Consider the following 26,261-nt stretch of genomic DNA (forward strand, 5'->3'; position numbering starts at 1 on the left):
AAGGAAATATTGTAAGTCACTGTGAACCCTCAAGATAGACTGAAATAAGATCTAGAAAATTCAAACTGAGTCCTCATCATCATAAACACCAGTGTCTAGGGTAATGACTTGAATTGGGCATTAAAATCACCAGCTGCAATATGTATCACTTATTCAATTAGAGGCACAGATTCGCTCAGTTTTAAAGTTAAACACTCAAGTTCATCTAGCGGAGTTAAATCAATTTTCCCTCATCGTGGCCTCCAATAGATATTTATAAAACCAAGATTGATGGTTACAAAAGGAACTATAAGCTACGGGCAAAAACACCAATTTATTTTTCATAGAGTTTGGTGCCCCTTGGATTCCACATTCAAAGGGTTTACAGGACCATCCCTTTCTAAGGGTCTGTTTCAAGCTGATTAACTGGACGCCCAGGTTTTTGTGAAAGGCCTCTCACTAAGCCATCTCTTCAATGAGTCACAGAGGACAATGTTTTATCATTTTGGGGGGTATTTTTGAAAATCAATGCCCATCAAACCTTGAACTACGCTTTCATTAGTCAAAGAATATGGTGGTCCCAATGAAAAGTCTTGTTAAGCAGAGCAACCCAGTTTACTCTCACCTACTGTGGCAATTTAGAAACCTTATTATAAAAACAGATGTTACCCTCCTTAATAAAAAGGTTATTAGAAACGGCACCGAATGAGAGGTTGGCTTCCGAGAGCCTGGCCTCAAGTTGACCTTCAATAGATGTTTCACCTACATCTTGGGCAAAACATTTTGCGCAAGATCAGTCTTACCACTTATACCATTTTTGTTTACATGTTTATCCTTGTTTTCTACGGGGGCAGACTTATTGGTTGAGTAAGAAGGTTTTGCTGAAGTCCCATAATTTTGCAACTTCCTGAAGCATCCTGGGGAGATTAAATGTGAGTTTCCACCACAACTATAACATACACAGTGAAAACCCCTGTTAGTATCCTTGTTTGGGCCTGGAAAATATGCAAAAATTGGAGTGGGAACAGTGAGCGGTCAACTCAGCTGAATCCCTTATTGTATTTTTCCAGTGGAGTAAAGTAATTAGATGCAAGTATCTCAAAGCTTGATTTCTTCCTCCATTCCAATCTCTGGAAAAGCTGCTGCATCACTAGGTGGTGTGGAAGAGTCTGCCTCTGGCTTCAGGTGATGTGCAGACAGAGAGTGAAATACTTCAATTGGCAGGGTAAACACATGGCCCCCTTGAAGAGTAGTTGGGCAAGATACTTCAAACTGGGATAGGTGATCTAGTGGCCCTCTATGGCTTCTGTGTCTGGATAACAGACTAGGAGTCTTCAACAAAGATGTCGTGAGATGTGAATAAAGTTGTCATCCTGAGGTCTTCGGCACATGGGAGTGTTTGAGATGTAGCTCCTGTAGCTGAACATCACTGTATAACACTTCAATCTCCTTGATCAAAGAGTTTGCTCTTAAAGTGAGGCGCACCACTAACAAAGGTTTTTGTGGTTTAGTGAATAACAAAGCTCTCCCAGGTGCTATCCTTTTTCTCATGGCACAATCACTGAATTAATGACGCATAGTCCCAATGAACGGATGGCGATGTGTTACAAAGTTTAAAGAGGCCTTAAGCTCATCTATATTGCTGAGGCCATCTCTCGGACTGGACCCTGGCCTGCGGGCACAGCAGGAACAGCAGAAGAGTGCCAACCTTCACTCAGACTTCCATGTGTCGCTGACGCACTGGGAGTCCCCTGTTCTCTTTCCTTTTCCTTCAGACATCTGCACAGGTGAGGACCAGCAGAATGTGGAGTGGTGACCAACTAAATACAAAATGAGTACAGTATTGAGGCCTGAAGACCCAAAGGACATCCTCAGAACCAATGGGAAGACCTCAGAACTGCAGCCGGGCTACAGTTCGTTCAAGGGAGCACACTGTTAAGCTCACCTGGCTCCCACAGAAGCATCGATCTGGACTGGACTGCTGCGGTCTCCACCAATGTGACGCGTAGGGCCGAGATGACGGACTGGACTGGCCCACCTAGCTTCGTTTGCTTGGCCCATAGGAATATTCTTCTGCAAATGGAGAAAGGGAATTAACCACCCGTGGAGTTGAGCGTAAATCCCCCCACCCCGCTGTTCTCCCCACTGATCACCTTGGATGTCCCCTCTTATAGTCTCACCTGATGATTTGAAAAGATGAGCTCTCCATTCTGCATTGAGCTCAGGGGCGCGTAGATAACCAGTTGCTTCACTGGCTCGAAGGAATTGGTGAGTTCCAGGACAATATTGACTCTGATATTCCCGGCAAACGCCGTAAGTATGTAGTTCGTAAGAGTTCAAATGCCTGACTTTCACTCTTGTCCCATTCCTTGCAGGTTGCAGCTTGACCCTACTGAAGAGTTCCTCGTGGCAACCGGTAATGTTCTGGTAAGGATTTGTATTATCCAACACAGTTCGATAAAATAATGTCCATATGTAACCTGTTGCTTTCTCCCTTATTCAGGCGCTGAGAGAAAGTATGAAGTCTCGGGGAATAATGCCTCCGGCGGTAAAATCAGGTAAGTCTTTTGTGGTGAGGAGGGTTCCCCTTGTTAGTCCCTTGTTTCACCTTGCTGTCCTTTTGTTTCCCCTTAGGGGCCGGGGTTCGGCGAGGATGCAGTGGCAGCTGCGCCGACCCGTGAAGAAGAAGTACCCCGGTGGTAAAATCAGGTAAGTCTATGGGGGGTATTCCTCTGTGTATTCCCTTGGCTCACCTTGCTGTTCTTGTCTTCTCCTTAGGTGCCGGAGTGCGGCGGGAACATGCAGGAGGATGCGGTGAAATGTGAAGATGCTGCGAAGGCTGGTGACTTCAGCGCGGCGCTGGAGCAGGCGAGGCGACGCGCATAACATAACTTCTTTCTTCCAGCTCGAAGGCGCGATGGATCGGGAATTCAGGTAAGGATCAAAGGTATTGCTCTTGTTCTAACCTTTTCTCCTTCTTTCTCCCTTTTTCTATGAGCTCCATACACGAGGCATGCGTGGCAGAAGACTGGATGCAGACTTGCAAGCACGGTGAGCGTTACGCTGCTGGATGCAGAATAACGCGAAGCGTGTGCTGCTCTTCGGGCGTGGTTTAAATAGCCTCCAAAGTAGTCCCAGGTAAGTATTCCTCCCCAGCCCCACCCGAGTAAAAAAATAGTCCCTAGGTAAAATGGTCCTTTCCAAGCCTCGTTTGGCTTGGAGCTCTTGTAGCATGGTCTGCATCAGGTACGTTTGCAGCATGGTCTGCATCAGGTAGGTTTTAATCTATGAGCCTGGCCCCTATGGCGCCAGGACTGACTCTTCATATGAGCCAGGCGCCATAGGCGCCAGGACTGCACCCAAATAGCCCCTAGCGGGGGTTGTTGGGCTTGCTTGGGGTAACTTGATGCCTGCTTCCGGGGTTGCTGGACTTGGTCTGGGTCCCTGGGGGTAGGCATTATGACACACACGCGGTGCAGGGCATGACAGAGCCCCCCCAATTACCAAACACTGGAACTCAGGCTCCAAACTAAGGCTCTAGACGGGAACAGGGTTAGAGAATGGGTCCAGGCTACAAAGCTCAACTGCACTCAACTTGGCTATGCCCAACTCTCTGCCCTCTCTTGCGCTGACACAGCCGCTTGCAACAAGGTCCTCTACCTTCAGCTGCATTGCATACCGGTCGATGTGGCACATGGGAACCTTAGATGAAAGTACCTGATACTGTGGACCACCAAGCTGCACCACACAGCGAAAGTGGCAGCTGCTTTCAACGGCAAAGTAACTACTGCTATCTTTAGCTTACAAGAGGATGCAGGAGACTCATCCCTCAACAAACATGTTGCAAAGAAGGGATGCGTGTTGGAAGAACCTGAAGCTTGCCAAAGGCTGTGGACAAGAGTCCAGGACATCTAGCTATTAGAGGAAGCAATTTGCATGGGGGGTCCCATTTAAACTCCGCCACTGTGGTAAGAAGGAAAATAGATCTCTCGCTCTGTGTAGTTTATGGAGGCCCCCAAAGTCCCAAAGATACAAATCCTGCTATGTCCCTTAACTTTTCATGTGGCCTGCAGCAGAAAATTGAGTGCTGATTATTACGCTAATAGCGGCGCAGATCATCAAGCGTATTAAAGTGTGAGACATTTTTAATGAATTACTAAATAAAAACCTAGTATTGCTAGCTAACTAGAAGTGCACGGGGAAGGCAAGGATGGCGAAGGATGGAACAAGTTGCTGGTGTCAGCTGAACTTCCAAAACACATGTCAAACTACACCTGGCCACAATGTTGTATTGAAAATGGAGGAGGTGTCTGTATTGCTTTTAATGTTAGGCTTTTAATGTTAGGAACTGTTTTAATATGTTTATAAGCGTGGTAGTTGGCAGGTATGTAGCAGTAGCCGATTATACTGATTGCTGTTTAATTAATTACCATTGCATTATTTAGTAGGATGATTTTTCCGAAATCAAGATGCCAGAAGTAAGCCTTGTAAGTGAACATTTTCGTGGCTTTACCACAATTGAAAAGTAGGACATCTGTTGGTGTTGATTCAGGGGCAGAACTGTATTTTAACACAAAGGTTAATGCAATTTATGGGGCTTTGGGGGCGGCGGGGTAAAGAAATAAGGGCAAGCGTGGATTAGTAGGCTGCAACCACATGTGGGTGATCCTTGACATCTTCTTTGTTATACAGGCAACATTTAATCAATTTAAAGGCGTGCCTAGAAATGCTTGCAATCTATCAATCTCAGATGATCTAAAATAAAACATACACATGTAGGCGGTGTAACTTCGATGCAGGGTTTCTTCGTCGTGATCGAAATAAACTGCCCATTGACTTGAGCACAGGTGTAGACGTTACATTGCTGGCCGTATGGTAACCAACTCTCACCAGGCTGAAAGGAAAGGCGGGAAGAAAAAAACCCACAAAGGTTAATGATATACGCTCCAGAGGAACATGGTATTTTGATTAAGTGCAGCAGGTGGGGACAATAACTTGCAAGAGATTGGGTAGATATATGCAGTATAAGAGGATACTTTTCCTCAATAGCTTCCTATGACTTTTGATATCTTAGATACATTTTCGCCAAACATTTAGTCCTGGTCTTGTGTAATGTGGTGAACAATGAGCTATGTCATGGTTTTAAAGAAGGTGCATCAAGTTTTAATTTGAATTAAATGTCTTTGTGCACAGATTTCTCCAAAACTACGACACACATACACGCAGGTCTTGTGTTGAGTGCCTCCAGCAAAATAGTAACAATGTGCACAGTGTGGTTTGTGAAATGACACCCATTTGGCAGTGCACATTCACTTCTGCTATGCACACACAATCTGAATGTCAGGTCAAAAACGCCTGACGTGCTTTCAAGTTTGTGAAGCTTGCAGTTCCAAATTCAAGCAGAAAACTTCAGGTGTGGTCATAACCTGGATTGAAACTATGTAGAACATATGAAATTACAGCTCAAGGCACATTTTGCGAAGGATATCTCATTTCTAAATACTCCTTGCTAAAAAAAAAGGTGGCTTCATGAAGCCTGGGAGGATAGCTCAGCGGCAACGTGCTTGCCTTGGAAACTGTAGTATAATTTAGCGTGTTTTGGAGTGCAGCGCCACTGCATGAGATCACATTATTACTGTGATGTGGTACAGCAAGCCATGTGTTGCCAGGGTAACATATGGACATGTATATGAAGACAGGCTATCTATTTTAAAAGCACACCATTTTTTTTCTCACTTGAAATGCCTCACCTACAGGAAACACATTAGATACTTGATTAATTAACTTAACCAACAAATACTAAGACGATTCTAACTCCTTAACATTATAATGTGTTTCCATGTGCAAAATGAGGCAGGCTGAGATTCATTTTAAACGTGCAATTTTTCACTGTCTTTGCAGGAAGCACAATTCGAATGCCAGGAAATCAGTTAGATCCAGTTGCTTTCTGTAAAAGTGAGCTATTGTTGAGGAAGGAGGAGGCGAATCTATGAATTTTGATTGGTGCTACGTAAACTTAGGGGAGGTAACAGAGGTATTTTGGAGTGTCTCTGACAGAATTACAAGGAGAAGACATTTTGCAGAGTTGCAGTGAGGTCGCCTTCGTTCTGCTGCTGTGAGGAGCTGGACTAATGACCTTCAGAGACTGGGGTTTCCTAGTCACTTGGCACCGGCTTGAGAACTGCAGATTGCAGATTGAACTGCATGTTCTCGCTGGGTGCTTTAAAGAAAGAAAAAAAGAGAGCCCTGGGTCACTGCTCAGAGACGACAAGCCAGGAGATTTTGCGTGCTGAAAAGCTACAAATAGCTGGTAAATATACAAATGGAGTGAGATTGCTGTGACTGCCGGACGAATGATCTACTACTAGGCAGGCAGTGTAGGGATAGGGAATTCTCCTGTGTTTAACTGCCACGTTATAATGTTGCAAGACAAATGATGTAATCTCTCTTTTTCTTGTTGCAAACATGAAATGAAATTCGTGGTGTTATTGCATTTGTTTCTCTTATGTTTATTTCAGAGAGGATTTTCTCACAAGAATGGTAATGTATCATTTTGAAATGAAATTGTGATACCACACAGTGTGCCTAAGAGTGTTCTTGGCTCTGTTTTTCATTTGATGCCTCTAGAAAAAATACTCTGCAGGAGAGGGAATGATGTTTAATGTGCCAAGTTTCCTATACAGATGAAGCAATGTCATAAGCCATTATAAATAGTTGTGCGCGTGATTGCACTCAGGGTATGTGTGTGTGGCTTCTGAGTGGAATATAATGCTATAGGCTGCTGAGCGTATATGAATCAGCAGAGAGAGGCCTATGGAAACATAGTCTCACTAATGTAAATAAATTAGTGATAATACCACATGTTATTGTGAATACTATATGGAAACATAGTCTCACTAATGTAAATAAATTAGTGATAATACCACATCTTATTGTGAATAATTTATGGAAACATAGCTCACTGGTGTAGATAAATCAGTGATAACAGCCATAGGTGGCACTCCATGTGAAAATGTGGTGTTTCTGAATAATGTAGAAGTCCAAGGCCTCTAGAGATCACAAGAACAGTCTAAACAAAAGAAGGGGGTTTTGTATGTTGGGGCCACAAATAAAACAAAGAAATTATGCTCACCAAAATACCACCAACAAAATGTATTCCGCTATAAAGCCAAACCCAATCTGAATGCAAGGAATAGTCATTGTCAAATTCCCATTGTTTTTGGCGGTAAGAAAATACCGCCAAGCCCCAAAGTTATACAAAATACCCTATATATTTATGGTGCGTTGCAGGCCGGGAAAGTGATCATAGAGCACCTACTGGGCGTGGCAAGTGTGTCTCACACTGACATCTGTACATTAAAGGGAACCCATTTCATAATAACAGTGTGCCACTAAAAACGAATTTCAGAATGTCTCAAATGGAAGCCACATTCCCAGAGCTAGTGCAATATTTAGAGGGAAAGTTATATGCACATGGGACGTGGTCATCGAACAGTGCCTCAGAATGGCATGACCGCATTCATGGTGAGGTGCAGAAAGAAAAGCTAGACAATATTTTTGCACAAGGCAGCATAATTTAGGTCTGCCTTCTAAGGTTGTTAAATGCAGCTGATAAACATGCAGAGAAAGATTGTCTGATGTGGCTATGCGCCAAGATCTGGTTTATTTTGAATAGGTCCCTGCGAATGCAAGAAAATGACACCAAGCTGATTAACAGGTTAAAGGCTGACCTAGATGGGGCGAGTAAAAAGGAGGAATTATTAAGAGCAGAATTAGAAGGATGTCAGAAAGACATGCAGTTAAAATGCAGAGATTTTGATATTCAATTGTCCAAAAGCAAGAAACAGTTTGAGGACAGTGAACAAGAATTGGTATACTTAAAGGCATTGGTGGACCACATTAGACAAGATAAAGATGAGATGGTTTCAGGAATGCAGATTTTACAAAAAGAACATTATGAAAAAGAAAGTGATCTCCAAAATGCAGAACAGGAAATGGTTAAAATGTGTCAGGAAAGAGACAAGAGAAACAAAGAATTTAATGAATGCCAAATGCAAATGTGCGACATGCAGGAGGTAATTAATAAAGTGAGTGATGAAAACAACTATTTGCAAAATGAAGCAGACAGGCTCCTTAAAAAGTGTAAGGACTTGGAACAGCAAATGTGCTTTCCCAGGTCCCAGGAGAGGCGGCAGGGCACCACATTCAATGGAGTTGAGGTGAATTCTATTTCTACCCAAAATGCTAGTGCCCCAGTGACTGGGCCGGTGACTGAACTTGGTTGCAGCGCTCTTGGGGGATTTGACACCAATCCCATACACCTGGAACCAGAGTTGAGTCACCAAGTAGTGCAATTCCATGCATTGCAACAAGTAGCCCCATAAAGATAATGAAATCCATTAAAGCCCTGATCAAACCATTTAAAAAGGGAGGGGAATGCTGCATAGAGGATAACTTAGAAGCGGTTCATGACATTTTTAAAGCCCTCCAGATACCTAAGGAACAGTATAGGCAGTATTTTCAATTAACTTTAGATGCTCCGACGGCCAGTATCATAAGAGGATTGAATGAGCAGCAGAATATGACATGGGCAGAGTTTGAAAAAGAGATTAGGCGTCATTGTTCTCCTTTTCAGTCATTGCAGGAGGCAAAGAAAATTGCTTACACAATCACTGCTGGGCCTAATACATCCCCTCACCAGTTTTTACAAGACTTAAAAAGAGCATTTTCTCGCTTTTATGTAACTTTTGACCCCAATTCTAATGAGTTTAAAACTGCATACTTCTATGGGTTACAGAAAGACATTATATCACAACTGGTTTGTGAATTTGATCATGACAAGTCCCTTGAATGGATTGTACACCAAAGCACAAAACTATATGAAGTACTCTATTGTCAGGGTAGAGAAAGTGATAAAATGAAAGATACTAGACCTAAATCTAAAGAACCCTCAGCAACAGTGATGGAAATCAGGTCAGCCAAAATGTCCCTTGAGTCTGCTCAAAGTCCAAGAAAAAATAATTTGGCACCTGAACAAAGGGGTAATCAACAAAGGTCATCACACCCTGTACCAATGTTTCAATCACATGATCCTAGTAATAGGGAGAGCTACATCAGCCCCAGGTCCTTAGGAGATAGGCCCCGGGCAGGCTATCGGCCTGAAATGTCAGGTATGAACAATAACCAGAGACAAAATCAGGATCAAATAAATGATGGTCCCTATCAGACATTGGGCACACAGAGCAGATTTGACCCCAATACCATGATATATGGTAATCAGGATAGACCCCGATATGTGGATCGATTTGCTGATAATGGGAATCAACATAGGGGCCAGTACCCACAACCTGAGAGACAGGACATGAGGCAGAACATGAACTACACTCCATGTCAGTACAATGATTCCCCACCAGGGGACTACAACCAAAGGATGGGTGCACCCCGCTCCCCTCCACAAATGAATCAAGAGTTCAGGAACCATCCCAATAGAAATCACTCACCTGAGAGGTATCAGAATAGATCCAATCAGGGGGAAAACAACCAATATCGATCTAGGCCACAGAGAGAGGATTCTAGAGAGATGGAAAGGTTCCAGTGCCTCGAGGCCCAAGTGAAAATGTTAGCTGAGCAAATAGGAAAGCTCTGTACAGCGCAAAAACAGTCCTCCAAGGAGGGGGCAGAAGGCCCTAGCAATGACCGGGGGGTTTCTGAAAAGTGACTAAGTACTTATGATACCGGCAGTGCCAAAAAGACAGATTGCTCTGATGTAATTTTGCATAATGACTTTGAGATGCCTAATGATTTAAAAGTGAAAGTATCAGTAAATGAACATGAAACAGAAAGTGCAAGTACTTCTAAAAGAGAAGTTCGGTTTAACCTAGAGCTAAATCAGACATTGGAGATTTGTACAAATGAAAAAGAAACACCTGAAATTCCAAAGGAACAAAGACAGATTTAAGAAAAATGACTCATGCATGGGGAATACCAGTGAACAGGGAGTATGTGGCGATGCTATAACTCCTTCCCTGGGCAATCAGAACAATAACCAAACACAGGCAGTAAAAATAAATACTTAAAAGGAGGGTACATGTCAATCACATGAAGAATTCTTTGAGCCACATATTTTTGAAGAGGTTAAAAGGGCTGGTATTACACTAAATGATCACAAATGCATAGAATTAGACAATGACAAATTGCCAGGTGATGTTGTTACACATGTTCAGTGGGAGGGTTGTAATGTGGTCTCTGATGATACCTGGATGGATGGGCGAACGGTGGCCACACTCCAAAAAACCTCTGAACATGGGGAAATGAATAAAGTCTCTCACACAGAAATGGGCAAAAAGGAGGGAAAAATGTCTTTCCATTTACCAATGTGCTTAGCCAAAAGTGAAAAAGGCCTCAGAAAGGTGAGCCCTGAAATCAGTAAGAATTTGCACTTCTTATGTGTTTTAGAGGAAGTTGAAGACAGGTATTATGCTCCCATCACTGTAGAAGAAAAATGCAATACATTTGCAATGATTGACACTGGCGCACAGGCCACAATTAAGTCTAAAGAATTGGTAAAGAGTATCAATGAAGGGAGATTCCCACAGAATCAGATCACAGTGAGGGAAAATCAGGTCCAGTGCATAATTTTAACGGGGAGGAGGTGCCTATTATAGGCATCACCAAGGTTGACATAAAGATAGGTCAACACAGAATGAAACAGGAGGTACTGGTCACATCCATTTGTGAAATCCATTTCTGATGGGAACAGATTGCCTGAAAAGATTGTCTCCTCTCATAGATGGGGTGAATGGAGTACTGTGGTCCTTAACCAAAAAACCGTTGAGACCTAAGAAATTAAAATCACAACACAGCAACATAAATGAATGTCACACCGTTGCCAAAACAAATGATGTAGTGGAGGTATATCTCCAGAATAGCTGCATCCCTAGCGTCACTGTTATATTATTGTGTCAGGAGGGAAAATGCAGAGTGAAGATGAGAAACAATCTGTACAGATATACGTGGACCCAAGGAAAAGATGGCAAACTGCCATAGATGAGCACACATTGCGCTTTTATTTAAAAGAGAAAACGTGCAAACAGAATACTGTTCCTAAAACAGATGCAGAAAAACACATTACCACTCTTGCTGAAATACACATGGAAGATGAGCAACCATGGATTCACATTGGTATAAATAACTATTCTAAAACAATAAAAGCCACTTTAGCGCTTCAACAGGAAAGGAGTTTTATTAATGAGAGACTGTTGCAAAAAATAATGGAGAGGGAGGAGATCCTGAAATTTAAAATTAAAAAACAATATGTCTCTGGTTTGAACAGTCCAGACTTTGAAAACCGAATTGCAGGAAGATGCATGCTAAAAATTAGCATTGGGCAGAAAACAATTTACCATAATGTATGGATAGTGAGTGGAACACAAAATGTCTTTTACATGGGCAATGATATCATGCACAGAATGTGTATGGTGTTAGATTTCCTTAATCAAAAAATATGGTCACGCCTAGGTAGTCCGGCACCTAAATTTGAAGACAAAAGAAGGGCTTATCATTGCGCGCAGCTGGTCCCAAATGCAATTGAATTACAACTGAGGAAGGATACTATTATCCCTGCATTCACCAAACAGGTTGCAATAACACTGAAGTGCAAAAATGGACAGCAGATAAAAGATTCTGATGCATTTGTGTGCTTGAATGAATCCATAAAACAGCAAGGCCTGGATTATGAATACATTCCATTGGTAGATATTGGTGAAGGGTCTGTAAAAATCATGGTGAATGATAAAAGTTGTCAAGATATTCATTTAGAGGAAAACTCCTCATTAGGAATGGCCATACAAAAATCACATTATACTGCAGATCTGAATAACTGAAATGGTAAATGGTGATTGGAAATACCTGAAAAGTATGTAGATGCCAAGGGTGAGTTGCCAGAACACCTGAATTCTCAGCCCAAAGGAATCTTTAAAATTCATTCTGTGTACCCTTATGATTCAAGTGAGACAGTGTGCTGTCATCAAGGGGATTGCATAACATTTAACTTAAATGAAAATGAAATAGAAAATCAGCCCATTGAAGTGGAAGCTGATATGCCAAAACATTTAAAAGTGGCAGCTTTACAGAGAGATACAGCCACGCAGTTAGAGGAAAGCGCCGAGATTCCCATTCCAGATCATTTTCCAGAATTCTCAAAAATGGTAGAGGAGCGGATTTTATCAGCAGATGCATGTGACAGCGAAGAGGATAGAAATGAACTGAGGAAGATATTTATGGAGTTTAAAGATGTATTTGCAAAAGATGCTTATGATTGCGGTCTAACTGATTTACATGTGGCCACGCTACCGCAAGGGTGTAGCAGTAGCCCAGTATTTGTGCGCCAGTATAGATTACCACTGGCATGTTTAGAGTCATTGGCAGAGATTATTAAAAATGTGGAGTCTCGGGGAATCATCAGGCCCATTCATAGCACATCCAACACACCTATTTTAGGTGTGCTGAAGCCAAAACGTCAATGGCGGCTATGTGCAGATTTGAGGGAGTTAAATAAAAGAGTGCCAGTATTCAGATGGCCACTGCCATTCAGTGATCAGGGCCTAGCTCAGGTACATGGTTCAAAAGTGTTTACCACGTTAAATCTCACCTCTGGATATTGGTGCGTGCCATAGGCAGAGGAGATTCAGAATTTATTTTCATTTTCATTTGATAAGACGCAGTACGCGTGGGTTAGAGTTCCATTTGGGTATGTCAATAGTGGGAGTGAATTTGTAACATTTTTGAGAAAGGCCATGCCTGATGCAGCGGAAACAGGTACCATAGTTTATGTGGATGATGTACTGATAAAAAATGAAAGCTTGAAAAACCATTTTGATGAAATAAGACATGTTCTTGGCCAATTGCAGAAAGCAGGCGCCAAAGTATCTTTACAAAAGGCACAATGGTGCATGAAAAAGGTGAATTTTCTAGGCCATGAAGTGACTGAACATGGATTAAACCCACAAAAGAAGAAAGTGGAAGCTATAAAAAAACTAAAAGACCCTAAAAATGTGAAAGGGGTAAAATGTTTATTAGGAATGACGGGCTATAACAGGAAGTTCGTTGAAAATTATGCTGAAATTACTCAACCATTAACTAAGCTGTTAAAGCTGAATACACCCTGGAAATGGGAAAAAGAGCAGTCTGAGGAAGTGGCTAAATTAAAGGAATGTCTTGTAAAGGCACCATGTTTAGCATACCCCATAAAGGATAGGGATTTCTTTATAGGAATAGGTTTCTCTGAACAGTGTATGTCAGCAGTGCTATCACAAAAACATGATTTGAATCACAAAACCATTGCCTATGCAAGTAAGGCGTTTTCCCAAGTTGAAATTAAATTCAGTGAATGTGAAAAGGCCCTTTTGACCACTGTGTGGGCGCTACAGCATTTCTGCCCCATTGTTCAGGGAGAAAAGGTAATTATTGAGACCAATCATCAACAATTGCAGTTTTTAGAGAGTAAAAGAATCAGGTCAGGTAACCTAGCACAGTTCAGAATCACTTCATGGACGCTAGCATTACAAGGTTTTCCTGTAGAAGTGATATATGGCCAAAATAAAAAAAGCCCAGTTGCTCAAGGTTTAGCAGATCTACATGACTGTGCAGCTGAACATGTATAAAACGAAGTAGAAGTGGAATCTAGTTTACAGGATTTTGGGCAATCACCACAGAAAGCTTTTGATGAAAAGACATGCAAGGATTTGCCAACTCTATATGTTGATGGTTGTGCTTTTCACATTGAAAATGACAGTAATAAACAATTAGTGTCAGGAATAGGAAATGTCTGGTTGGAATGTGAAGGTGTCCCCAGTATAGGGATGAGAATTGGAGCTAGGAGCAGTCAAGTAGCGGAATTGGCAGCCATTTATAAAGCAATTGCTACTGCAGTTGATAATAAATTTAGTGAAATTGTCCTGGTGACTGATTCTGACTATGCACGAAATAGCTTTGTGGAAAATATTTACCTGGCTGGAAACCGAGAGGCATGATTACATACAACAAAAAACCACTTAAACATGGAAAAATGATACAAGCCATAGACAAATTGGTGCCAGAGAATGATTTAACAATATACTGGAGGAAAATGTGTGGGCATTTAAAAACTCCAGGAGAGGATAAGGAGGGGAATGATAAGGAAAATCAGCTGGCTAAAATTGGGGCTGTGATCGGAGAATTGCTATCTATTGAACATTTACTTGGTGAAATACAAATTGATGCAGTAACACGTTCTAAAGCACCAAAGGAGATAGATCAGCCAGTGGTACAGTGGAGTTATGATACACCAGATCAGGATCTAATTGAGGCACAAAAGGATGATCGAATTTTGGGAATCTAGTATAATCATTTGATAGATCCTGAACAAAACCCTTTAACAGAAAATGATTGTATGGGAAAAGAAGAGTTGAAGGTGCTATTAAAGAATAAAAAATGAATTAGACTACAGGATAGACTCATGATTAGAGAGTCCATAACAGGACAGATACAGTGGGTGGTACCCCTTTCATTCAGAGGGTTAATGCTACACCATGCACATGATGCAATAACTGCAGGCCACAGAGGTTCACAAAAAACATTGGAAATACTAAAAGATTATGCTTACTGGCCACATAAGTCCCAAGATGTGGAATTATATACTAGAGGATGTCTAGTATGTGCCCAATTTAAACCTGCTTCACCAATGCATAGAGCTCCATTAATGAAAAGAGGCTTAACTCTTCCATGGTCAGATTTGCAAATAGACTATGTAGGGCCTGTAAAGAGGTCGAGCAGGGGGAACTGTTATATTTTGAGTGTGGTGTGTTTGATGTCGAAATGGATTGAGTGTATTCCTGCACCAGATTGTAGTGCGCAAATAACAGCTACATTGCTGGTGAATCATGTGTTTTCAAGGTTTGGGTTACCACAAAGAATAGAATCAGACAGAGGAAGTCATTTCACAAGCGCTTTAATGAATAAGGTATGGCAAATATTGGGAGTGAAAAGAAAATTACATATTGCATATCGAGCTGCCTCTTCTGGTGGAGTTGAACGCTGTAATAGGTCTGTTGTGGACATATTAAAGAAATTTGTGGCAGAGCAGGTTCCAGCTCGGATTTACATTTACCTTTGGTTTTGATGGCAATCAGATCAACTCCTGCCAAAGCAACAGGTGTTAGCCCCCAGGAAGTTTTGACAGGTAGGAAAATGGTGTTACCACAACACCTGCTATACAGAACACATGAGCAGACACTTGTGAGCGCATCCACAGTTCATGAATACATTGATGAACTGAGGAAGCATTTACAACATGCATTTGCTTTTGTACAGCGAAATCTAGAAAGAGCTGCTGACAGTGCAAAGTCATATTATGATAAAAAGACATCAGTGAAAGAGTATTGTGTGGGCGATCAGGTGTATAAATTTCATTTTGGAAAAGGTAAACAGAAAAATTCAAAATTTCAAGCAGCCTGGCAAGGGCCATTTCCAATTATAGATAAGGTATTTTCTGTGGTTTATAACATTTTGAAAACTGAAGGTGAAACAGCAACAGAACAGTTTATTCATGTAAACCAAATTAAACCATGGCACCCCAGACACGAAATTAAAAGACTTGAGCGTGTAGAAACAAAGTCCCTTGAATACATAAAAGAAGGTAAGGTAAATGGGTTTAGTCAAAGGGCAACAGCAGAGAAATAAAATAGAGGTGATTGATTATTACATATGTATATGGTAAAAAAAATGGAAGCTGAAATTAGTGGAGTTGGTTTGCAAAATGAAAATGTATTACATGTTGAATGCTATTTCATGTATGTTTGTTTTCTCTTTAACATGTGCTTAATTTCAGAAAGCGAGATGAAGAGGGGAAAGTGATTTATGGAGTGCATGGATATATATATAATTTTATTTTTGGCAAAAGAGTGAAGTTAGTATTGTGCTTCATTTGTTTCTTTTCTATTTGATTTAGAATATTAACATACATTTAGTCTGAGGTTCCAGGACCAGAGGACACGGGAGATGATGGAGTCCTGGAGTCCCCTGGATGAAGATCAAATGATGCCTGCCTCCGGGCGGAGGTGAAGACAAAATAACCGGAATGCCAAAAAGACACTCCTCCTATGGAAAAAGGATCCAAGAGTGCCAGGATGAAAGAGTACCCGAATGAACCAAATGATGTGACATCGCTGGTCGGGACATATCAGAGGCAGATAAGTGTCCTGGAGTATGGAGTTCCACGTATTTATTATTTTAATTAGTTATTTTAATCTGTTATGTTAATTCTTTATTTTAACTATTTGTTTTATTTTATTGTTTTGTGATTGACTTCAAGTATGAAAGTAAGACACTGGACTATGGACACTTCCATTGGGAAGAAATATGTAAAATATTTTATAAGAACTGATGGACTCAGAGATGAATTTTATTATTATGATGATTGAACAGTGATTTTTCAATTTCCATTTTTCACATATGAATATTCATTTGTTGGATTGCTACATTTTAAAAGAAGAAAGGGAGCAAGTTGGGTTTATTCCAATTGTGGCTTGCACCATGGCCAAATTCTCAGAAAAAGGAAGGGATATGTAGTATAATTTAGCGTGTTTTGGAGTGCAGCGCCACTGCATGAGATCACATTATTACTCTGATGTGGTACAGCAAGCCATGTGTTGCCAGGGTAACATATGGACATGTATATGAAGACAGGCTATCTATTTTAAAAGCACACCATTTTTTTTTCTCAATACCTATTTTGAAGCACACCATTTTTTTTTCGCACTTGAAATGCCTCACCTACAGGAGACACATTAGATACTTGATTAATTAACTTAACTAACAAATACTAACAAAATTCTAACTCCTTAACATTATAATGTGTTCTCCATGTGCAAAATGAGGCAGGCTAAGATTCATTTTAAAAGTGCAATTTTTCACTGTCTTTGCAGGAAGCTAAATTCGAATACCAGGAAATCAGTTAGATACAGTTGCTTTCTGTAAAAGTGAGCTATTGTTGAGGAAGGAGGAGGCGAATCAATGAATTTTGATTGGTGCTACGTAAACTTAGGGGATGTAACAGAGTTTTTTTGGAGTGTCTCTGACAGAATTACAAGGAGAAGACATTTTGCGGAGTTGCAGTGAGGTCGCCTTTGTTCTGCTGCTGTGAGAAGCTGGACTAATGACCATCAGAGACTGGGGTTTCCTAGTCACTTGGCACCGGCTTGAGAACTGCAGATTGCAGATTGAACTGCATGTTCTCGCTAGGTGCTTTAAAGAAAGAAAAAAAGAGAGCCCTGGGTCACTGCTCAGAGACGACAAGCCAGGAGATTTTGCGTGCTGAAAAGCTACAAATAGCTGATAAATATACAAATGGAGTGAGATTGCTGTGACTGCCGGACAAATGATCTACTATTAGGCAGGCAGTGTAGTGATAGGGAATTCTCCTGTGTTTAACTGCCACGTTATAATGTTGCAAGACAAATTATGTAATCTCTCTTTTTCTAGTTGCAAACATGAAATGAAATTCATGGTGTTATTGCATTTGATTCTCTTATGTTTATTTCAGAGAGGATTGTCTCACAAGAATGGTAATGTATCATTTTGAAATGAAATTGTGATAACACACAGTCTGCCTAAGAGTGTTCTTGCCTCTGTTTTTCATTTGATGCCTCTAGAAAAAATACTCTGCAGCAGAGGGAATGATGTTTAATGTGCCAAGTTTCCTATACAGATGAAGCAATGTCATGAGCCATAATAAATAGATGTGCACGTGATTCCACTCAGGGTATGTGTGTGTGGCTTCTGAGTGGAATATAATGCTATAGTCTGCTGAGCGTATATGAATCAGCAGAGAGAGGTCTATGGAAACATAGTTTCACTAATGTAAATAAATTAGTGAGAATACCACATGTTATTGTGAATACTATATGGAAACATAGTCTCACTAATGTAAATAAATTAGTGATAATACCACATGTTATTGTGAATAATTTATGGAAACATAGCTCACTGGTGTAGATAAATCAGTGATAACAGCCATAGTTGGCACTCCATATGAAAATGTGGTGTTTCTGAATAATGTAGAAGTCTGAGGCCTCTAGAGATCACAAGAACAGTCTAAACAAAAGAAGGGGGTTTTGTATGTTGGGGCCACAAATAAAACAAAGAAATGATGCTCACCAAAATACCACCAACAAAATGTATTCCACTATAAAGCCAAACCCAATCTGAATGCAAGGAATAGTCATTGTCAAATTACCATTGTTTTTGGCAGTAAGAAAATACCGCCAAGCCCCAAAGTTATACAAAATACCCTACAAAACAAAACCACACAAAGCAACACAGGTTCCATCCTCTGGTCTGCGCTTAGAAACCTACGGGTATTAAGCAAGTTGTAAATACTCAACTAAGAGACGTATTCTTGTAACAGCACTAAGAGACATTCCTGTAACAGCGCCTCGATGCCCCTGGGCTGTGTGAGCGCTTTAAATATAAATGAGTCACATTTTACGAACACATACTCACAATGGCCCATACATGTAGGCCTGTGCCTGAGCACTAATTATGCACCCTCAACACTCAGAAGAAAAAAAGCATACCTTTGCCCGCACTTTTGTGAAAAACACAATGGAGCTCATGCGCACAAGATCACATATGCAACCCTTTTCACCAAGACAAGATCAAAATTAACAGTTGACTATCCCTCAGCAATGTTCCTTCTGAAGTCTACAATCCTCCCCACATTGATTACTCATCTTTGAAATAGCTTCGGACAGACTGGATATGGTCACCCTTCAACAGCCACTTGTGGGTGCGTGTGCAACTCCTTGAACAGAGAGTTAGGACGTGAAGTTTGCCTCTGATTTTGGATGCAACGCAATTGGTATATGAATTGAACCGCATGTGCCCCATACTTCAGTTCCCTTCAGTTTTTCAATTTCTCAAGTTCCAAAAACTTTCACAAAAAAGAGCAAAACTAAGGTTCCAAGTAACCATATATGTTAATTGGTTAAGGACTTGTGAGCCCTCTGATGAATCTGCGAGAAGATTTTATCAATCAGAAAAAAGACTCCCACCTCGTCCCTCTCCCTCTCTGGAATGATATCCCCTACCCATCAATGCCACCTTTACAGTAGAACTCTTCAAAATGTGTCACAAACTCCCCATGCTCATGATGGAAGGAGCCTGTAGAAGCCCCCCACTTTCCTATCAAATCTAACCGCCCGACCCATTGCTCCTTCATTCTGCTTTCTATATGTAATTTGTAAGTATGTAAATACAAACCTCAGTCTTTCACTGCTATCTCCTACACTCTCTGCCAATGTTCTCTTCTGTTATATGTATATTTTCTACACCATTGCTGGATTGAATGACATATGTCATTCAATCCAGCAACACTCTTAGGTAAAGACACCTTACCCTAGGACTGCTTCTCTTGTCAGTAATTCCCTACTATGGAAGTAATTTCTGTTTGAAATGACACACTGTTCTTTAATAAATACAAATAAAACGTGTTCAGCAGGTAGGTTGATGGTCCTCACTTTCTTGGGGATGGGTAAGTACCTTCAGTACATCCACTTTCCTAGCTTGTTAAGCAAAACTGTTTCAATAGCTCTGTTACAGAGAGGTGTAGTGACCTACTGAGCATAAATTCTGTCCTCAGGAAAAGGAAGGGTGGAGCGTGGATATGGAGATTGGAAGTAGGTGGATCCTGGAGTGGAAGGCAGTACCTAACTGGATCTATTTTCAGGGCCACCTGGTCTGGGGTAATCTGCTTCCATTGTCCCAGGAATGTGTTTATCCTTCCCCAGAGAAGACAGATGACTAACTTCGTCCTCATTAAATAGGGTACATCATTAAATAGGGTACATCATGACAAACTAGCTGGTGCACGTCCACAAGTAATACCCTTAAACCTGCTAGTGCCAAACCATTGATGACTATCATAAGAAAAGTTTGACTCAAAAAGAAAGTGATTCATATAGCCAGGATTTCTGTGTTGACAGTAACAAAGATTTGGCTACACCTCTGGATGATGTGCATTTATCTAGGGAAGTTTGGGCTTTAATACAAAAAAGGGGTTATCTGTCAAATCTCATGGCAAACAGTTTTTTAGACCTCCACCAAAAATCTATGGCTCAAAATGTGCACTTCCCACTAGCCATGCTAGTGATAAATGACTCATGGCGAGTAAGACATGGTGTGCTCTGTGTATATGTGTAAAATTGAGGTGGCAAGTGACTTTTTATGCTGGCTAGTGGCTTGCAACTTGACATTTTTTCACTTGACTCTATGATAATAACCATACCTTAAATATATCTCTTCTCCTTTGATTGGGAGGCAGGTAACACATGCAGGGGTTGCCCAATTGGACACATCATTCTAGCTTAACGGATTAATACATGTCTAGGAAATGGGTTCCAGTTCCTGTACGTGCAATATTAGGTGACTGGACACGTCTTATACTTTATATATTTGGCTGTGTTCAGGATTTGAGGTTATAAAATGGAGGAATCCACTAACTACTTTGAGGAGATATGGATTGTGTTGTTATTTTTAAGCTGTCTTTATCATGCTGGTAAAAGGTAATTCCAATGGATGAATTGCATTTGTTTTTCTATACTACTAGTTTTTGCTATTTGTCATCTTTATGCACTTATCTGTTTTATTTTTAAATTCAGCTCGTCATTGAGATGTGAAAATCATGGTCGCTTTTCGGATTTAATACTATCTACTGCTGCTAATGCCATGGTATTTTAATCTAATTGTGTCGTCCATGAATTTTTAAATTGGACACAATTTTTATAAGCTGATTTTTGTTGATTCATTCTAGGGGTTTATTTTCTAACCTTTGGCCAAATAACACAAATGTGATTGCTTGAACTACACCAGTTCCCATGATGTACCAAGGCAATCATACGTGTCCACCCAGACTTTTGTATCGGCTCTGCAGCACCCTTGCCATGAGAGAGCCCTTCCAACAAGGGTTTCTTCAACCCATCCGCCATTTGCTGGGCTTTCTCTTTGACAGCATCCCATAAGGTGTCAGAATATCTAGCAAGAGACCACATGTGTCAATAGCTAGCAAGAGTGCACAAGCCATTGGTGGTCCAAAATCCAGGCTGTCAGATATAAAAAACAAACTGTGCAATGCAATGGGTGCAAGTGGGCAAGCATGCCATGTTTTACAATGCAAGTGAGCGCAAGTCCTCGATTCTGTTGGTAATATGAGTAGGGTATGAATCTTATATTTTGTGATGCAAGTGAGAAAGAACCCTCTGTTTAGTGATGGCAGTATGCCCTAATCCAATATTCTTTGTGTGTGAGTGCATGTATCACTCATGTTTCGCAGTTTCGTATCTCAGTGTATCATATATTCAAATCTTGGTCTTTCATGATATTGGTGTGCGTATTTGTCTATCTAGGGTATCGCCATATCATCCAACGGTACACAGTCATTTTACCGAAAACAAAACAGATTGGTACATTTTACTGAAGTACATAATAATGAAAAACACAGAAAATATTAAATCAATATATATTGGGTAGTGGGGTAAGAGGTTAACATGCGTCGGGATGGGGTTGGGGTGGCGTTATAAGGGTAGAAAAACTGGGGCTTGCAGGGGACCCCCCAAATTTAATTCAGTGTTTTTCGGTACTATGGTCGCAATGAAATGTACCACTCTGATATTTGGGTCGGTATAATCACATATAAACTAATCCAACATTTGAGAACCCTTGATGTTGATATTTCTTATCTGGAAAATGGAAGTTTGTGTTTTACCTATTAACCTGCTTTGGGGGAAAATGTATTTGCATGATGTTGAAAGTCAAAACACTTTGTACGATAGCAACAATTTATGGGGAAAGAAAATTGGGATCCGGTGAGGAATTGTCATTTGGCAAGTGTGCAAAGCCCAGGCATTTTTTATTTTAAGTACCTTAAATGAATAAGGTGATTCCTTCTCCAAAGGGGTAATCTACTAACCAGATCCCCCGCTGTCACAACTTTGTGCCAAAAGCAAAGTGCACTTGTGCTCTGCTGCGTCAGTAGCGTTATTCGCAGCACCCACTCTGCTTGTGGCGCAGAACAGGTTTAAAGGTCACAAGATGCCCACTCAACTGCCACGGTCACCAATGTCCCTGCAGCATAGGGCTGACATATAAGATTTACTTTACTTTACTTTAATTATTTGTAATGCACAGGCCATGGACCCTGGGGCTTGAGGGCGCAACAAACAAATAGAACAACAAAAAGAAACAGGAGCATCGGGCACGTAGGAACGGAACATAATAATCAAAGGTCTGTTTTCACAATTTAAAAACCAAACTTCACGAAAACAGTAAAGTTTTCAGTTTCTTTCTGAAAAACTCCGTGGACTTTAGGCCCCTCAAGTTCTGCGGGAGGCCATTCCTGGCTATTGGAGCTGCAAACTGAAAGGAACCCCTTGAGGCATCAAGGTTCTAGACCTTGGAATAGCCAATTGATCTGTATTGTTAGATCTTAGGATTCTCATACATGGTTTTTCTTTCAGTAGTTCCTGTAAATACACTGGCATCTATCCCTATTGACATTTCTGAGTGATGACCAGTAAGCAAAACAAACATCTAGATTTCACAGGGATCCAGTGAAGAGCATGTCTAGCCGCTGAGACATGCTCTCTACAAGCAATTCTCATGACTGCACGCATCGCTTCGTTCTGAGTTAACTGGAGCCTGTTAAAATCACCTTTATTAATGCCATATAGCGAACTCCAACAATAATCTTGCTTTGCACCAATAATCACTCTTGCGATAGTTTCAGCACTAACTTACGAGATGAAAGGTCTAAAATGAGTCAAGAGCCTGCTATAGTATGCCGAGGATGACACCAGGCTACTAGTGTGAGCCTTCATGCTGAGATGTTGGTCCAAGATAACACCTAATGTTTTGACCTTCTTAGAAGTACACATTTTAGAATCCTCAATGTAAAAGCTATCATATGCTGGACCCCATTTCTGTAATGAGGTTGGGGTCCCAACAATCAGCAGCTCGGTTTTATCTCTGTTCAAGGATAAATGATTTTGGATCATCCAATTCGCAATAAGAGTGTAAACTTTATTCAGATAAGCCTCATCTGTCTCGTGGCTACCACTGAAGAGCATTATACACTGGGTATCATCGGCATAGTTCGTACACACCACTCCTTCATGATCCAGAAAGGCAAAAGAGGGACCCATGAAAATATAATCTAAACACAGAGATAGTCATACCCTTGTGGAATGTCAATTTCAATGGTTATAGGTGCGGCCAGTGCCTCCTCATGGAAGACTCTACTGTCCATGTTACCACGTATTGAAGATACCCAGTGGACAGCGGCTTGGGAGAAATTGGCTACCTCCCTCAACCTGGTGGACATGATGGAATGGTCCACCAGGTCAAAAGTCACTGACAGGTCTAGCAACATCAGGATTGAGGGTTTTCCCTTATCCATGCGCTCCCACAGTCTGGACTTGAGTTCCAGCAGTGCGGTTTCCGTTCCAAAGCCCTGTTTAAACCCAGATTGACTATTATTTAAAATGGGGGATTTGTTCAGATGGTCAGAGATTTGGACGTATGCCACTCGATCCAACATTTTTATCAGGAACGGTGTATTATAAATAGGTCTATAGTTTACTGTAATGTCCGCCAGTATCCCCGGGTTTTTAATAATGGGTGTTACCCAAGCCTTCTTGAGTTCCTGGGGCACTAGGCCTTCCAAAAAAAGAGGCATTAACAAATTTGCTTATAGCCTCGAGCAATATGGGTGAACAAGTCTTAATGATAACTGCCAAGCAAGCATCATCTTTACATGCACTAATTTTCAAGTGTTCCATTATTTTTGCAAGATCTGAGACCTAGGTGGGACAAAAACTGAATTGGGGAATAAGGGGAAATCTTGCAAACTTCCAGCTCTCCTTGTCACCAGAAGCCTTAAAATAACAATCTTTTTTCCGATCAATGTCTGCCTTGATTCCCTTTAATTTGCCCTGCATGGCATCCTGAATGGCTGCACAACAAGCTGCATCCTTAACTAAAAGGCCCGAATCAAGGTTGGGTAAGGATTCTTCCTCCTTAAGGATTTTGAATAACTCCTTCACATCTGAGGATGCATTTTTAATTCTGGTTTTGAAGGAGTTTTTCTTGGCCTCAATAATGGCTCATTTATATTCTTTAGCAGCTCCTTTGTAGGCTGCCAAAAGAGAACCAGGAATTAGAGTTTTTACCTTGTTTACACTGTCTCTTTTTTTAAAGGTGCCAACGTATTAGAAATACTGGCCAAAGAAGAAGAGAGACGCCGTGCCAACTCAGCTGAAGAGTTATCAACTGACAGGTTCACAGTGTCTAAGCTCAACAATAGTTCAATCTTCTCAATTGTAAGATTCTTATGATTTCTAGAGTAGTATTCGTGAGGCTTCCCTACTTTCTTTTAACAGAAAAAGCCACTAGCACTGTAAAGTGCACAAAGTAGTGACCTGACCACGGGCACGGAGCTACTCGAAAGTCTTTGGAGTTAACATTAAGTGTGGAGATCCAATCCAGGGTGTGCCCCTTACAATGTGTGGGGGCATGAATCTTTTGTTCAAACCCCAGATGTGTTAAACCCAACTCATGCTCATGTCCAAGCCATAGATTAAAGTCCCCTAAAATTAGAAATGTGGTGTTTAATTTCAACAAGAGAAGCAGGAAATTAGTGAGGACAGCTGAAAAGTCCTCTTCTGCCAATGGGGGGCTATAAATCAATAATACATTTAGAGAGGATTCTGCATTGAGTCTGATTTGTATATACTTAGATTCTAATCCTTCTGCAACCTGGCCATTAATTTCCCATATTGTAAGTGATGCTCTATAGATAAAAGCCACCCCGCCTCCTGTCCAATCTGTCCTGCCGTAGCATAAAATACCCCTCGGGGATAGCCAGGTTCAAAGAGCGGCCTGCAGCACCATGTCCCCAAGTCTCCATAATCGCACTTACGTCGATATCATTCTCCTCAATATAGGTCACCATTTTCCCTGTACCAAAGTACGAAGATCATGAGTACCTCGTGCTGGTGGCAGGGTAATCTATAAGAATAATCTATGCCTGAGTTTAGGCAGAGTGCATGGTGATACGTAACTGAGTTTAGGCAGAGTGCATGGTGATACGTAAGTCCTCAGGTAATTGGTCTAAAGGTAGCCTGTTTACAGAAAAAAATCCCTGCTGCTGGCGGGAGTGGTCTTTGCCCTCTTCATCTTCACAGAATACGTTCTCTTCCTCAAGGATCCTTTAAGGCTGAGGAGACATTCTCGGCACTCTCACCTGGACTTCCTTCAGGACATTTGCACTGTCAAAAGCACTCAGCCAGAGTTGAAGGAGCCATCCAAGACAGAAGGAAGATCAGTTCTCTAACCACTCCCAGCGACTATCAGGAAGGACCAGTGCCATGGACCAGGACCAACCAATCTGTAACGGATCTTCTGCGCCAGAAGAGCAGACCCTGAAGTTGAGTGTCCTGTCCTCAAGGCCTTTGAGAAGGCCTCACAGCAACCCATAGAGCTAGACCAGTTGAAGCTCCCTGTTCAACCTCCCCAAACCGGTCAATACATGTCCCCCGCATCCTGATTGAGAGGAAAGGCACTGGTGCTGGTATCTGCCTTCCTCCAACCAGCCAAACGATTGCAATGCATCTCTATCAGCCTAAAGGGGAATTGTGTCCTAGCAAAGCCCCTCAACTGCCAGGCCCGAAGCGACTGCTCAGTGCCAGAAACTGAACCGGATCTTTGGAGGGTCACTCGCCAATCCTTCCCAGGGTTTATTACACAGCTCATCCCAGCTAGACCAGGAACTGCTGTCTCATTGCTTGCACATCGCTGCCCCCTAATTCACCACATCAAAATCGCCACCCGCCAACTCGACCAGCTGGCGCATCACTGACCTCTGCCAGCAGCTGAAGCAAAACTTGGCCGGGCTAACATTGAAGCATTCTTGGGACAGCCCTGACTTGCAGCACTTGAACCACCGCCATTCGACAGCACCGACCACTCGCTTTCAACCATGCTCGACACCTGCTCGCTGCTAAGGCTTCCACAATCCTATGTGCCCAACTGAAGCTAATCAGCTCACATCAATGTTCAAATCAGGTCTGATGCATCAGCCCACCAAAAACAGAATTCAGGTACTGTGACACTGAACTGCCACGTCTCCCCCGTCCAGCCGCCCGCCTTTCCACTTGGGCCCTGGAGACTGGTTAGGTCACGATCATCCCTGTGTT

The 26,261-nt window shown here is 41.6% G+C and overlaps 1 protein-coding gene across 1 annotated transcript in view; it reads right to left on the bottom strand.

The window, feature by feature from the left end:
* The window catches only part of LOC138503894 (mucin-5B-like), a 1,431,798-nt gene that overhangs the window by 106,974 nt on the left and 1,298,563 nt on the right, over positions 1 to 26,261 (bottom strand). The window contains exon 32 of the mRNA XM_069623965.1: positions 4,751 to 4,873. Within this exon, the coding sequence (XP_069480066.1) occupies positions 4,751 to 4,873 (123 nt within the window). The remainder of the gene's footprint in view (positions 1 to 4,750; positions 4,874 to 26,261) is intronic.

This window comes from Ambystoma mexicanum, chromosome 11 (genome assembly GCF_040938575.1).
Source record: "Ambystoma mexicanum isolate Mex_15411 chromosome 11, UKY_AmexF1_1, whole genome shotgun sequence".
In the NCBI taxonomy this organism is placed as follows: domain Eukaryota; kingdom Metazoa; phylum Chordata; class Amphibia; order Caudata; family Ambystomatidae; genus Ambystoma; species Ambystoma mexicanum.